This window comes from Alligator mississippiensis, chromosome 4 (assembly GCF_030867095.1).
Source record: "Alligator mississippiensis isolate rAllMis1 chromosome 4, rAllMis1, whole genome shotgun sequence".
In the NCBI taxonomy this organism is placed as follows: domain Eukaryota; kingdom Metazoa; phylum Chordata; order Crocodylia; family Alligatoridae; genus Alligator; species Alligator mississippiensis.
Genome location: NC_081827.1, coordinates 247131103 through 247146896, shown reverse-complemented (window position 1 = coordinate 247146896; position 15794 = coordinate 247131103). Strand labels below are relative to the sequence as shown.

Genomic DNA, 15794 nt, shown 5'->3' with positions numbered 1-15794 from the left:
GCGCCGGGTGGGAGGGATTCGCCCCAATGAGAGCCACGCCCCTGCCAGAGGGGCGGGGCGGGCGTGGCTTGCTGCGGCCCCGCCCCCGGCGCCAGGGCTGTTTGGCGGCGGGGGCTGCCCGGGCCGGCCATGGTGTGAGGCGCGCGGCGGGGCCGCGATGAACGGGGCGGCTCCCCCGCTCTTCGACCCCAAGGAGCGCGTGCTCAAGCTGGGCGAGAGCTTCGAGAAGCAGCCGCGCTGCGCCTTCCACACCGTGCGCTGTGAGCGGGGGGGGCCGCGCCGGACGGGTCCATGTGGGGTGCGGGGGGAGAGTCGGGAGGACGGGTCCATGTGTTGGGTGCGGAGGCGGGGACGGGTCCATGTGGGGGAGTGGACGGTCCCATGTGGGGTGCAGGGGGGGAGTCGTGGGGACGGTCCCATGTGGGATGCGAGGGGGGGGGGGAAAGCCGTGGGGACGGTCCCATGTGGGGTGCGGGGGGGGGGGAGAGCTGTGGGGATGGGTCCATGTGGGGTGCGGGGGGGGGGAAGCTGTGGGGACGGTCCCATGTGGGGTGCAGGGGGGGGAGTCGTGGGGACGGTCCCATGTGGGATGCGAGGGGGGGGGGAAAGCCGTGGGGACGGTCCCATGTGGGGTGCGGGGGGGGGGGGGAGAGCTGTGGGGATGGGTCCATGTGGGGTGCGGGGGGGGGGAAGCTGTGGGGACGGTCCCATGTGGGGTGCAGGGGGGGGGAGAGCTGTGGGGACGGTCCCATGTGGGGTGCGGGGGGGGGGAGAGCTGTGGGGACGGTCCCATGTGGGGTGCGGGGGGAGGAAGCTGTGGGGACGGTCCCATGTGGGGTGCAGGGGGGGGAGCTGTGGGGACGGTCCCATGTGGGGTGCAGGGGGGGGGGAGCTGTGGGGACGGTCCCATGTGGGGAGCGGGGGGGGGGGGGAGGGAGAGCTGTGGGGACGGGTCCATGTGGGGTGCAAGGGGGGGAGAGCTGTGGGGACGAGTCCATGTGGGTGCAGGGGGGGGGAGAGCTATGGGGACGGGTCCATTTGGGGTGCAGGGGGGGAGCTGTGGGGATGGTCCCATGTGGGGTGCGGGGGGGGAGAGAGAGCTGTGGGGACGGGTCCATGTGGGGTGCAGGGGGGGGGAGAGCTGTGGGGACGAGTCCATGTGGGTGCAGGGGGGGGGGAGAGCTATGGGGACGGGTCCATTTGGGGTGCAGGGGGGGGAGCTGTGGGGTCGGGTCCATGTGGGGTGTGGGGGGGGGGAGCTGTGGGGATGGGTCCATGTGGGGTGCGGGGGGGGGGAGAGCTATGGGGACAGGTCCATGTGGGGTGCAGGGGGAGCTGTGGGGACGGTCCCATGTGGGGTGCAGGGGGGGGAGCTGTGGGGACGGGTCCATGTGGGGTGCTGGGGGAGAGCCGTGGGGACGGGTCCATGTGGGGTGTGGGGGGGAGCTGTGGGGATGGGGGGGGTGCTGAGCATTGCATAGCGGATGAGGCCATGTAGGGTGGGGGGTCTGTTTGGGTGGGGGGGTTCTGTGGGGATGGGGTGGACTCTGTCCAGGCCCCTTGGGGAGGCAGGTGCTCTGCTGCACCCTGCCCCACGATGGCGGGTGTCTGGAAGGGGCCGGGTCCCATGGGGGCGATGGGCCGTTCTGTGCTCTGGCTTGGGATGGGCTCCTTGGCCCCCGGCCCCTGCTCTTGGACTCCACCAGCGCTAGGGGAGTCCCCCCAGGCTGGCGTTGCCTCTGGGTGGACGTGAACGTGTTGTGCGCAAAGCTAAAGTCCGCTTTGCAGATCCTGCATGGCGCGGTTGGCAGGCACAGGGGTGATGGTGACAAGGGCTGGGCTGTGTAACCTGCAGGGGGGCGGGGGGGCTCCCCAGGCTTTTGTTTCCTGCCATGACCTTAGTGTGAGAGGGGGAGGCTGTGGTCAGTGAGGGCGGTGTCAGGGTAGAGCAAGTGGGGGTCACAGGAGAGCAGGCCTCTGAACAAGGAGCAGGGGAAGGTGATGGGGAGGTGAGCACAAGGGGTCTCTGACTGCACCTGTGGGAGGGCTGGGCTGATCCTGCATGGAGACGTACGGGGCAGAGGGCTGGGCTGGGGACTGGAATCAAATGTGGCAACACTACTACTCTGATGGTGTTGCAATAGCATCTAGCAAGGCCTTCCCGAGGCAGGTCCCATGGAGACTGCGAGGAAGAAACAGTTTCTGAAAAGTTTTTAAACAGACCCCTCGGAGGAAGCATGAGAGAGAGATGTCGTAAAAAACATGAGTATTTGGGCCCCGACAGATTAAGTTGCTTGCCTGCGTTCATGTAGAGAGTCTGAGGCAGAGCTGGAAATTGAACCCAGGTTGCTTATGTCCTCGTGCGCTCTTCAACACAAGACTGTGTGGTTCAGAGCAGGTTGCAGCTGCTGGAGAGAGATTTGAAACCAAACTAATGAGCAGGTGTGTTGCTGGTGAAGTTAACACTCTGCTGCCATACGTCACTTAGCACTTCTTTGTGGGTACTAAATGCATCGGCTCTGCCCTGGGATATGTTTTAAGAAACAGCGGTGTCTTACTTATCCTAATGCTGTGAACTTCTGAGTTTGGGCTGAAGTTGTGTTTGCTCTTTGTGCTTGGCCTCTGCAGGTCTCTAAATACACATTCAACAATCAAAGGTTAAAGGCAGTATTAATCTCAAAGCTAGCATTTGCTCCCTGAGTACATAATAGCTACTATCCTGGGAGGTGTGTTTTCAGCGATTCTGCAGGTATCTAGGAGACAAATGCTGTTAGGATTATGGTTCTGGTAATTTAGGGCTGCTGTTTCTGTTTTGATGGCTCATTATTTTTAGAGTGATCCCCACGGTTCAGTACCTCCGAGAATGCCCTCTGTGCTTCATGCAGTGGGGTGGATAATGTCTGCTCTGAGCAAACGAATCGCACTTCAAATTGTCCACAGCTGGATGGGGGGGAACGCAAAACTTGTACGTGGATTTACATGGCTGCTCTAACTCTTTTTTTTGTTTTGTTTTAAGAACTGAACAATTTGCAAATGTTTCTGGTCTTGCACCAGCCCTTAAATTTCCTGTTGGATAAATATAAATTGTAAAGCTACAGAATCTACTTCAAAAGTTTTTCTCCTGTGTTGCTCTGAAGAAAGGTTGAAATTCAGCTAAATTTGCATATCTGATAGCACTGTCAAGAGAGAGGCTTCTTTTTTTTTAATCTTTTTACTAGTAATATTAGTTGGGGCTACAAATAGTTGAACTGTCTGACAACTTCAGAAATTGGCACCAAAAGTTGACGCTGCAAAGTCAATATTTGAAGACCTGTTTCAGTGTCCTGATCTTACAAAGTGCTAAGGATCCTGCAGCTCTCTCATGGGAATGGTTTCCCATTCCTGCCATAGGAGCTCCATTAGCAGTACCTTACTGAGCTAGGTGCTGATTAGACCTCTGAGACAGAGCCTGCTGCAGTGCAGATATTACCTGGGTTTTAATCCAAACACTTTTATCTACAGTACACCCTCCCATTTCCTTGAATTGAGGCCTGCTGGCTGGTGATGGAGGCTTTTGCTGTAAAATACGTACAGTCACATCCCCTTTGCAGTGTGCATACAACTAAAGCCTGGATTTTGATCGTCTTTTGTTGCCACACTGTGGTTCCCAAGGCCTGGGTGTTGCTATCCTTGGATCCATTCACCATCTGCCCTCTACCTACTAAAAACTCTCTGCTTATTTAGCTCCTTGGAAACAGCAGTTGTTACTTTCCCAGCCTGCTTTAAGTGATGCTTTTGGCAAGATGGACAACTCCGGTAATGCTAGTGCAAAAAAGTTTGGCAAACTTTATGTTCATCTGCATGTTTCAAAGAGTTGGCAAATTAAAGAGCAGCAATTCATACTGGCCAAAGAGTTAGAAACAAATGTGATGGCAGTAGGCTTCAAAGAATGACAAAATGGAATTGCAGTGAGGATATCATGGTGGCTTTTTCTAATTCCATTTTAACAGGAATTTAAAAGCTTATTTATGTTGAGAAAAAACTAAAATCCTTGCTCTGGCACATGGCTTTTCCTTTGCTGTTACAATTGGAAGAGCAGCAACCACAGCTATCCTCAAGGCTGCTTATGGATTTCTGTTTTAACCCCCTTCCCCTGTTTTTCAGTTGCTTGCAACTACCTGCAGCTTCCAGTTCGAGCTGAAATTATCAGGGATTTTCTTTTCCAATAAATAATTGTATGGGTCATTTTTTTTCTTTTAATCATAATCAAAACCAGTTAAGCTACATCTTCAATGGGAAGCCTTCTATGTGGTATTTAAAAATCCTCTTTTGAAAAGACTTGGCATCAGGACATGTTAAGACCTAGGTTGAATACCAATAAAACAGTCTTGGCTTTCAGCTCTATTAGCATGTAGTATAATCTGCTGATAGCAATGGTGGATGCCACACCATCCAATACACTATCTTGGTGACATCCATCTCTACCATCTCTAAAACATGTGAAACCATATGTCAGATGTTCAAGGGACTTCTGAGACTTATGAAAATCACCATTTTGTTTCTATTGTTAGATGACTTCAAGCCTGCGTCTATTGATACATCCTGTGAAGGAGATCTTGAAGTTGGCAAAGGCGAACAGGTGACAATAACGCTGCCAAACATTGAGGTGAGTGGAGGGAAGGTGGGGAGAGAGACCCTCAAGTCTATATCAAATGTAGAAGGACTTTAGGCTTTGGTATTTTCAGCTTGCTGCTCTTTTAAAACTCTGCTTATGCATCTTGAAAAACAATAAAAGAATGATTACTCTAGGAAATACAGAATCTCTCATGATCCAAAGGTCAGGCTATTATGCCATAAGTTGAGCTGAATTCACTGTGCTGGAAATATGCTGTATTGGCAGCCTTGAATTCTTCTGCCTGTAGCAGAGGTACAGCTTAGCCAAGAAAAGCTTTCATTGCTAATGTCCATCTCAGATTTCAATCTGGTCATTTTTGACAGTTCTATGGCTATATTTTTAAAGAATTTTAGTTGTGGTGGTAGTTTTGCTGTGTATATACCTGGCCATTAGAAACTCATTTGAAATGACTGACTTATCTTCAGATCAACATGTGAATTTCTGAGATGAACAAAGTCACTGGCTGCCTTTGTTTACTGCTGGCCTGAGCTTAATTTATATTCATTATTAACGAATCTTACAAGTCTAGAAATCACGGGTTACAACCAACTTATCGCTACTGTGATATGTCATTCTGTGCTCGTAAGAATAGCAGTTTATTGTCATAACTAACTAGGGATTTTTTTCCAATTTAAATAGGGTTCTACCCCACCGGTAACTGTTTTCAAGGGTTCAAAGAAGCCTTATTTAAAAGAATGTATCTTAATTATCAACCACGACACTGGAGAATGTCGCCTAGAGAAACTTAGCAGCAACATCACTGTGAAGAAAACCAGGTAAGTAATACAGGAAAAGAAAGCGTGCTATATTCCTTCGTTATTATGCAAATAGCTTCTTAGAAATGAGTGAGGAATTGGGGTGCATCCCAGCTATTGATATTTTTAGCAAAATATCTTCCTTTTTTTCTTTCCTCCCTAACCTTCTCTCTGTTCCTTATTCAATGGAGTAAAAAGCCACATTGCTGTTTTTTCTCAGCAAATGGTTTTATTGCTTTTACCTCTTGACTGGTACTTAAAATGCAAATGGGTTTTTAACCAGAAAAAAATTGCATATCACTTCCAGTGGTAATAACTGTTTTCTTGTGAGGGTAGAAAATAGCTCTTTGCTACACAAACAGAATGGTTTTGCTACTGTTTTCTGGCTGAATGTGAAAATAAAGCATAAATTCTTGTGAGAGGTTTTAACAACGTTGATAGCCCATTCTCCTCGTGCTGAGTACATAATTCCTGCTAGTGTGCTTTCTGCTGCTTTATCTGCGTAACTAGTTTCCTGTAGAATTATAATGAGCAACTAATGGATGATTGAAGAAAAAGTCAAGCAGAGTGTGCTGGAGAACCAGCAAACCAGAAAGCGTTAATAGGAATATTATTAATGTAATATTAAAAGAACGGGACTCATGCCTCTATATTTGCTGTATGTCAGTGTAATAATGTGTCCTGAATCTAATGTTATAATTTGAATAGCTTCATAGCTCAAATTACTATATCTTATGTATTGTTTTTAAACTTTGTCCTCTGGAGTCTGTTACAATCTCTTATCCTGTCATGCAGAGCTGAAGGAAGCAGTAAAGTTCAATCTCGTATTGAGCAGCAACAGCAGCAAATGCGAAATGCCAATAAGACTCCAAACGTTAAAAATTCTCCACCCAAAGAAAAGATGTCTCCATCTTCTCCTATGGATGATATTGAGAGAGGTAAATAGTAACCCTGTCAGTTAATATTTCAGCAGTCTTGCACCTTGACTTGTGATATAAGAGCCAGAAGTGTTTTGGTTAAGATTCACATTGCAAGCCGATCATTTAGGCATTTTGCCCAGGATTTGAATGACCACATAGGGCAGGGTAGTGTTGAAACAATGTTTTTAAGCTGTTTAGGCCTCTGCATTCAGTTAACTATTGACCTTCAGAAGGTCATGGTTAGTGTTGCTTTAATTCTCAGGGATTCCTAGCACTGCGGCTACTTTACGCCGTCTTGCAGCATAGCTCCACTGGAGCCAAATCGGTCAGTCTTCCCTTTTCTTCATCACACCATTTGTTGTCTTTCCTTTTAATTTTCCTTTACATACATATTTATTGGTTAACACACTTTATAACTTAAAGGTTTTTTTTTTTAAGAGTTTATTATAACACAAATCTTGTGAAAAATGACATTGAAAGAGCCCTGTGCTTCTCAAAATCAGTTCAGAACTGCAGTTCTCCCTTGTATGGGAAGAAATTGCAGCATGCTTACGTAAATTTGTCTTTGGCACCATATGCCGTGCTCTCAGACTTTAATTTGGTGAGACCTCATATTTCATTCAATTGGAGATGTACTTTACTTCCTTTTGGAGGACTGGGAGAAAGCCAGGTGTTAAGTTCTTGCAGTAGGAAAGCTGATAGGTGGTAGCTTTATTGCTCTGAATTGATTGTTGCCTCTTAGGGATGAGCTGAGTTCTTTTTAAACACACTTCCTAGCTCTTTCATCATGCAGGTGTCTGTTTCTTTGTGCCTTGAGTAAACTCGCACCAGACTGTCTTATTCCGCAAGGTGAGAAAGGCTGCAAAGAAAGGAAATAGTGCTGAAAAGTATGATAAACAGGAAAAGAACAATTCTCAGTTTAAACCTGTTTTTGAGTCACTAAAGCTGATGCATCTCAAATCCCTTTCCCTACGTGCAGCGAGTCAGATTTGTTTGTTAGCCATGGAGCGTCATGTGTTGAGGTTTCTTGCTAACTCTTAACTTATGCCAGACCCATAAAAAGAATCTGTGATGGTTTTAGTATAGCTGGTGCCTGACTTCATAATCAATTCCTGCAGGTATCCCACAATGTTTAACTTGGTTTTTGGGAGCAGTGAATGTCGAGACAGACCAAATATGTACAGATTGGTTATAATGCCACAATTGCTACCTTTGGGTATTTTGCTACCTGATATGTTTTCTCCTTCTGATTCTAACTTGTTTAGTCCTGTAAGGCATCTGAAAGGGCATGAAACAAAGCTGGAAAGTCTGGCTTGCCAGTTGGAAGGAAAGATTAAAGATGGGCTAGTGTTTGCTGCCTCACAGAGTGTGGGGACAGCACCTTTCTTGGTAGGTTTAACGTAATCCTAATGCGCCTCTGCCCAACAAAGTGTATGGTTAGAAAGGAAACTGCTTGAGGCTAGAAAAGAGAAAAACAACATACAAGCATGGTGATCAGACTGCTTGAATGCTACCCTTTGCTCCTACATCTGGTGTCTTTTTCAGTTTAGCTGTTTGTAATGAGGAACATTGCAACACTAACTGCAGTTGCTTGCTCATGCAGCACTTCCCTTGCTGCCTTATCCTGTAAACGCAGACTCATTTCTTAATGTGCATCATCTTTTCAGAGCTAAAGGCCGAAGCCAGTATCATGGACCAAATGAGTAGTTCTGATGACAGTTCGTCTGACTCCAAAAGTTCGTCATCCTCTTCGTCCAGCAGTGAAAACAGTTCTAGCGATTCAGAAGATGAGGGGACTAAGCCTTCTCGCCCAATGTCCATGCCATACTTGCAATCACAACCTGCCGCGTCTGCCACATCACAACATGCCATGATTGACGTTGAAGCCAGTCGTAACAGATCTCGGGAGAGCAGTGGCCATATGATGAATACACTAAGTAAGTACAGAAAACCTTGTACTAAGAAAAGAACAGTCTCTGACACCAAACATCTAAAAGCAAACCATGGACTCTAACTAAATCTCTATTGTAATTAAAGCTGTGGGAAGAGATGCCTGGGTTGAGGTCTGAATTAGAAGATGGCCTAAAAGCTATGTGGCCACCAGAGATTGTAAATTAAAGCTGATACAGTTTAAAATATTTCATAGGCTGTTCTGGCTGCCTCCCAGTTGTATACGTTGGGGCTGTAGGACAGTAATTTGCATTGGATGTACTTGAGCTAGCTAGGCACTCCTAGAACATATGTTTATAATTTTTGTAGTAGACACTGGGAATAATATCTTACTGGTAATACTCAGTTACAAAAGAGGGTTATTGATATCCACTCAGAAGTCTTAGGATTCCTGGGAGCCTTCTCTCCCCACAGGGTGCCAGGCTACTTTGGTAGGGAGGTAGGTTACTCCTATATATGTAGAAGAATGAAGATATTTGATTTTCCTCTTCCAGACTGAGAGGATGGGAAAAAGTACAAGCCAGAAACCTAAATCAGAGAGCATTGCTTGAAACGTGTAACAAAGCACGAAGTGTTCATAGTTGAGCTAGAATTTTAAAGTATTTTCTTGCCCGGAAAGAATCCTGTTGAATTTGAAGAGTGCAATAAACCCCGCCTACATCAAAAATCTTAAATTGGTACCTAAGGAAAAGGTGATTTAGACTTTTCAGAAATGCCAAGTACCCATGACTACCATTAAAGCTGCCTTTGAAAATAAAGCCATGTTTTGAATTAGGTGTTGAATTGAAGGTTGCTGGCTTGGAAAAATATGCCCCTAGTTCACACATGGATAATAAAAATAAACTGGTTTATATTAAACGTGTATGGCATGTCCTTGTTTTTTCAGTGCTGAGAGCTCATGCCTCCAAACTAGTCAATCTCTAAGGTGTCATCCTGCCATACATGTTGCCAGACTTCAGACTAACACAGCTAACTACCTCTCTGGTCATGTAAGGAGATAAAACTGGTGACATTCAGGTTGTAGTGGTTAGTTGGACTACCGGACTAAATGTTACGGTTAGATTTACACACCTATTCAGGTGGTTGCTGCTATAAGCTGAAGTTGTCATAGAGAAATACGCTTCTGTTTTAAAATTTGTAGCAACACCCAAAACCACAGCAGGGAGCCTCTGGTGCTTAAGAGCTCTGTGAGGATAGATGGGATCCTCTGACCCTTCGGAGGTACCTGAAGTTCAGGCTTGACTAGGTAAACCTGCTTAGAGTCTAGCTTAATGTTTTAAGCAGCTCACTAGGTTTGTACTGCCCAACACTACTGCAGGTTGAACTCAAATGAAATGGTGCTGCACATTAGCTACTGTTTGGCATGTGAGTCTCCAGCTTTTTTCTTGCTGAGCTGTGGATACTGCACTTATTGTGTTTAGGACTTTGACAGGAAAGAGAAGTATCAGTAAAAACTAGAGAAGCAAAGTAGGATGCCTACTGACTCCAAAGCTTCAGTCTGTTGGTTGATGGAGGAGGTCCAAGTCGTCCTGCATCACAGTTTCTTCCCCTTAGGCCCCCTTTTACACATTATGGGTATTGCACAGTTAACTGGTTAATTGTTCAGTTACCTTGAGACCAGCTGCATATGCAAAGTAGGTATCACATGACCTGGGGGGGGGGGACCTTCAACCAGCTATTAAGTTAGACCTTGAAAATGTATACTAACTCTATAGCTGGTTGTTACCCAGCTTTAATTTGCACATGTTGCAGGGTCTGACAGAGCTCTGGGTCCCAGCTGGGTATGACACCCATGGTTGGGTGCCCCCACAGCAAAAGAGGTTCCCAGCCATGGGTGCCTGTTTCTTGCTGATACAGGGGGAGCCCAGGATTGGGTTCTCCCTACCCCCGCAATAAGGCACAGCTGGATCTAATGCATGATCCCAAAATTGTGCCTCCTGCCATGCGTTAGATCAGCAGTTCCCAATCTGCGGTATGCAGACAACCTGTCAGTAGTACTCGTTAACAGATTTATTATAATTACTTTATATGACACAATTTGCTGGTGGCACTTAGGTTGAACTGAAAAATTTGCTCATGGTACTTTAAGGTTGGATAGTTTTAAATTGGTGGCGTGCAATCTGTCAGAGTGTGGGAACTGCTGCGTTAGATCCAATCATGCCTCTACCTACATGTGTAATGGGGACCTTAAATAGGTATTTGCTTTTGCAAGATGAAGCTGTCTTCTGGGTTATCACTTGAGACATGACTTCAATGGATTGCTTATATGCATGCCTGCAGAAACATGAGGATCGAAGGGACTTTCAAGGTCATCTAATCTACACCCCCCTCCCCCCAACACTGTTGAAGGCAATGCTATTCCTAAACCAGAGCTGCAAAGAGAAGCTTGAGCACACTAATGCAGGTTGTTTTAACGTTAAGTTATGTAGCAGTCAAAAGGCTGTTGGGGAGTGTAGTTACCTGCTCTTGTGAAGTCAGACAGCTGTGAAGTTTTTTGCAGAATTCTGAAAATGGGAGAGTCACCATCTGGATCACAGGAACCTGATACCACTGCCCCCTATCCATAGCTTACTTTTTTTTTTAAATCAGCTTGGGCTCAAGACTGCCCACTTGCCTTGCAGGCTGCAGCTGCAATATGGTGGTAGAGGGTCCTGACTGGGCTGCTCCCAAGAGCTCCACACTGATCTGCTTCTGCTCACCTGGAAATAGGCTCACAAGCCTTCTTTGAGGACATCCCTTGGAGCTGCTTCTGAGCACGCCAGATGTCAGGGTCAGAGCTGCAGTGTCAGGCTGCCCACAGCCAGTCCCTTACCTCACATAATTCCTTTTATCTGCCTCTGCATTGTGATGATTATCAAGGCACACGGCGTGTATTAGACAAAGGCCTGCAAATGGGTGGCAATTTACTTGTCTGCATAATGGCAAAGCTCTGGCGTGACCCGTTGTGCTCTGTGCTGTAGAAGTACTGAAGGAAAAAGCTGCTGATCTGTGTTTCCAAGATCTTCTAGCCCAATACTATGTTTTATTTGAATTAAAGCTTAATACAGCATGTGACAAAGCATTTATAGCCTAGGGAAATGAAACAATTTAATAACCTTTTCAGTTGATAGTACTAATTAACCAGTCATTGCTGTAGTAGTAGTACACAGTGGGCACTTCTACATGAGATGCTTTAAGCACAGTAGACTAGACTAATTCTACTGTGCATTAGTGTGGCAGGAAAAACCCACACTAATTCACAGTAGAATTAATCTACTGTGCATTAGTGTCATGAAAAAAGCGTGTGCTGGCACTAATACGCAGTAGCGCCAATTATGGTGCATTAAGTTAGTACTTGTAATTACAGGTACTAAACTTTGATGCGTCATAATTATGGCTCATTAATGAACGTGTAGATGCACCTACTAGTAACTAACTGATAGTACTTCGAAAATCGAGGTCACTGAAGTTATTCTCCCTTTTACTCCCATTTGAGAAGGACGTACTGTTGAGGGTAAGTTAATGTTGATTAGATTAGGTTAGATCTTTACCTCTTGGTGTACACACCAGACCAGTGCGTCTGAAAAGTGCTAGGACTGTGCAAATGAGAATAAGACTTTTTGGAAAGCATAAGGCAACGAAGGCAGTGTTTGGGACCTGTTGGTAATAAGTGAATCCTAACCCAGGTTCAGAGGCATCTTTTCAACCGCTCCCTTTTCTTTTCGGCTTATCATATCTTGCATGGCTTAAGATAGAATACATTTGGAGTTGCTAGTGTGTGATTTATGAGGACTAGCCTCTGGCTAGTATGCGAAGGCTTGTTTGGAGAATGATTTAAAAACAAATCAAATCAAGTATGTGGAAGCTGTTTTCAAGGCCATGTAACCATCAGGTGCAACTCGTATAGCTTCGTTTCTAGGAAGTAGTATGTGGCAATACGCTACTGTGCGCTAGCGCTGGTGCATACTTTTTTTGTGACGCTAATGTGCGATGAACTAATTCTACTGCGTGTGAGCATGGGTTTTGCCTGCCACGCTAATGCTCAGTAATAGTCTGCTGAGCTTGAAGTGTCTCATGTAGACGTGCGCACTGTGTACTACCACTACAGCACACTGAAAACCTACTGCCATGGAAACCAAAGGCTGCATCAGCATCATGAACAAAACTCCTTTTTTGTGGAAGGGGAAGAGATTAAGAACAACAGTTGGGGATCTGCTTGCATGGGAGATAGCGTGCTATTCATTTTTTAATTAGTATTCTTTTTTTTAGGACTTAAGACCTTTTTCCCTTTTGATTTATAAATGCACAATTGTATCCATCTTAATAGAGTGGTTTTTTCCTTAAGTAATTGGTCTTGAATAATCGCATTCTGAATAAATGACCCTTTTTTTTTTTTTTTTTAAATGTGCTTCCTTATTTTTATAAAGAAGCAGTTCACATTTTATATATGCCTTAATGTTGGACCTGCAAACTTTTTTGTTTATTTTTAAGAACCTCCCGATCTTACCTTCTCCTCCTCCCTTTTTTTTTAAATCCATGTTGTGTTGTAACCAAACCCTTTTCCGTGGTTAATGTCTGATGCAGTATGCTGCGCAGGATCACATTGTAACCGTTTTCAGAGCTACTGCCCGGTGCAAGACAAAAGACATGTAAACACAGCCATGCCAATGGGACTTCAGAGATTTACTGGCAGAAGTGATGATCACCCATCCATGCATGCCCTTTTTGTCAGCCCTGACTCTCACAATAACTTCTTACCTACTGTTGTAGATTACTGTAATAGAAGAATTGGACAGCGTGCTGTGTAGTCAGCTTCATTAGTCATTTTTCTGTTTTTAGGACCCTTTATATAGCAGTAGGGAGTTTATTTCCCATCCCCCACTTCATTTAAAAGAAAAGAAAGAAAAAAAGGAACATTGGCATGGCTACACATGTAGAGTAGGTGTAGCATCTCTCAGGGCAGGGTGTAAACTTTACACGGTTAAATTGCTGGTTTTGAATCTCTTAGGAGAAAATCGATACTTATTTAGGTAGGAAAACTCATTTTCAGGTGTACAGACAACTGCAGTAAGTGTAAAAGGGTGCATCCAGATGAGTGCGCATATGCAGCGTGGGGCACCACAGACCCACCTGTGGGACCAGAAATTGTGCATGCCACACATGCAGGCATTTGCTGTGCTGCTGATTTGTCACATGGCGGGATTTTTTGACACCGGGAAATTCCAGTGTCAAAAAACCCATGCCTGGAAGAAAAAAAAAAAAAAAATGTGGTGGCAGTGTGCGCCATCCAAAACTGGACTCTGGCTGGCTGTAGCCATGCTCCAGCTGCCGGCTAGGCTCCACGTGCCAGATCGCTGCTGCTGGAGCCCCAGGAAGCTCCCAGGATCCCAGGTAAGGCTGCTGAGGCCAGCCCAGGTGGTGGCTCTGGCGGCCTTCCCCCTCCCCAGGCAACTTGATGCGTGCATACATAAGCATTCTCCAGGGACAAGTAGCAGCACAGCTATGTGCCACTGCTGTTTGTCCCCAGGGAAACACGTGGACACTTGTCTGGATGCACCCAAAGTGCCTCTTCTCACTTCCCCTGAAGTGTTTTATGTTCCCCTTGAAAACACCTGCCATGTTTTTAGTAAGAGTGTGTATATTTCTCTGATCTTTAGTTGTGTTCTCATCCTCTTTAAAAGGGTACCAGCCAGCAACATTTCAAAGGTGCATCAAGCAGCTTGTCTGGATTGTGACATGACTTTGTTCTCCAGCCAATCTAGGCCTTTGGGTGCAGCTCCCAACAATGACTCCTATTGTTTTTCACAAAGCTGCATTGACAAGCAGTTTTCCTGCTTGTGAAGTATCAAAAGGCAGGTGGGAAAGGTAGCTAGGTCTGTTGTGGCCTGTGAATTGAATTGAATTGAGCCTCTGCATGGCAAGCTCATGGGTGGGTTACATGAGTAACGGAGGGAAGTTATACTTGATAAAAATGAGGGCGCCCTCAGACTACGTACCACTCCAACGGTTCAGAGAATGGATGAGTGCTAAACCAATGAAGTATTTTTATATGAGCTAATAGAAAAATAAGTAGGTCTTGGTTTTAATGAAACTAATTCAATGACTTTCTCTTCCATTTTAGGAAATGACTTGCAGCTGAGTGAATCTGGAAGCGATAGTGATGACTGATCAAGTCCTTTGGCCTTAAAGTCAAGATGCATCACCTTTCTTTATTGAAGATGTCTTAGCATCTGTTTTGCACTAAGATTAGAGTACGCAAGACTGAAATGAATGTTCTCAGCTTTTGATAGAGACATCTTAATTTTCTACTGACACATCATATCTGATACAGCAGCATTGATATTGGGCCAGTGCTATGGTTACTTGTTTCTCTTCCAAATTACTGTATTTACAGTATAAATTCTTCTGATCTGATCTGATTTTTTTTTTTTTTTTTTTGCCTCAACCTGTTGTACTTGAAATGATTTGTAACAGCTAGTGACTTTATATAATAAACAAGTTATGGGAATGGAGGAATCTCTAATATTTATGGAGGCAAGTTTCCCTCTTGTCCTCAGAATTTAATGCTGATCTCATAACTTTTCTTTGGGTTGGGGGAGGGGCAAGCAGCTAAAGCCGATCTGCTGGGTAAGCTATACTTTTTGTTCTGTTCACGGCTCATAAGGTTTAAGAAAACTGCTGAATAATGTGGTCCACAAGTGCAGTTACAGTCCACAACACAGTCGTTAAATACCACATTGCTGAATTCTTAATTTCATTGTATTATAGGACTTTATATTTCAAGACTCCTAGGGAGACCAATAAGTTGCCTTGCCTTTACTTTATGCAACTTGGACTGCAACCTCTTTTTTGTATCTAAATTTAGATAAAAGCAGACAGCCATGAGTTTCCTTCACTTAATTCTGTCACTCAGATGATTTCTTTTGTAGGATATAAAGAAAGTAATTTAATAAAGCAATATTTATCATTTTAATGAGACTCGTTTGTTTTTATTGAACCAAAAGTACTTTGGCCTAATTTTTTTTTTTAAGCCTCTTGAAAACAAAATAACACTTGAGTTGGAGAAATGATCATAGAAGTTGAGTGAAGTTTAGGGAACAGTTTTCAAGATTAATTTTAGAATAGGAGAGGGTATGTACACTCTATATGCGTTGCAAAAAGTACCAATTATAGGAAATGGCAACAAAAATCATCATGCAGAGGAGCATTATAGATATCCAAGTAGATTACAATCATGATCGTTTTCATAGCTTATGCCAGAAGTATTGCCAGTAAACAGTACTGTATCTGAAGGAGAGAGAGAAACAATCTTTGTCTCACTCATTCCTGATGAGTAAAGAATTTGTGTTAAAAGCTGTTGAACAAGCGATTAAAAGCTCTGCAAAGTCTTTGGGAAGAAGATCGCAATTCCACCTCAACCACAAAGTTATCCTTGCTGCTAACCAAGTTCAAAGTAGCAAATATCTGAGAGATGCATCTTGACAAGATAAATCTGTTCCAAGTCTCGCAATGAAGTCTGCCATCTCTTTCTTCAGG

General features: G+C 45.0%; 1 protein-coding gene across 1 annotated transcript; it reads left to right on the top strand.

Annotated features, from left to right (window-relative positions):
- The first annotated feature begins 98 nt into the window (after positions 1-98).
- On the top strand, positions 99-15231 carry EAF2 (ELL associated factor 2). The gene is made up of 6 exons (XM_059727484.1): positions 99-260; positions 4551-4645; positions 5294-5430; positions 6205-6347; positions 7997-8266; positions 14380-15231. Exons 1-6 carry the CDS (start codon positions 158-160, stop codon positions 14424-14426), a joined length of 795 nt encoding a protein of 264 aa, XP_059583467.1. The 5' UTR covers positions 99-157; the 3' UTR covers positions 14427-15231.
- The last annotated feature ends 563 nt before the right edge of the window (positions 15232-15794 follow it).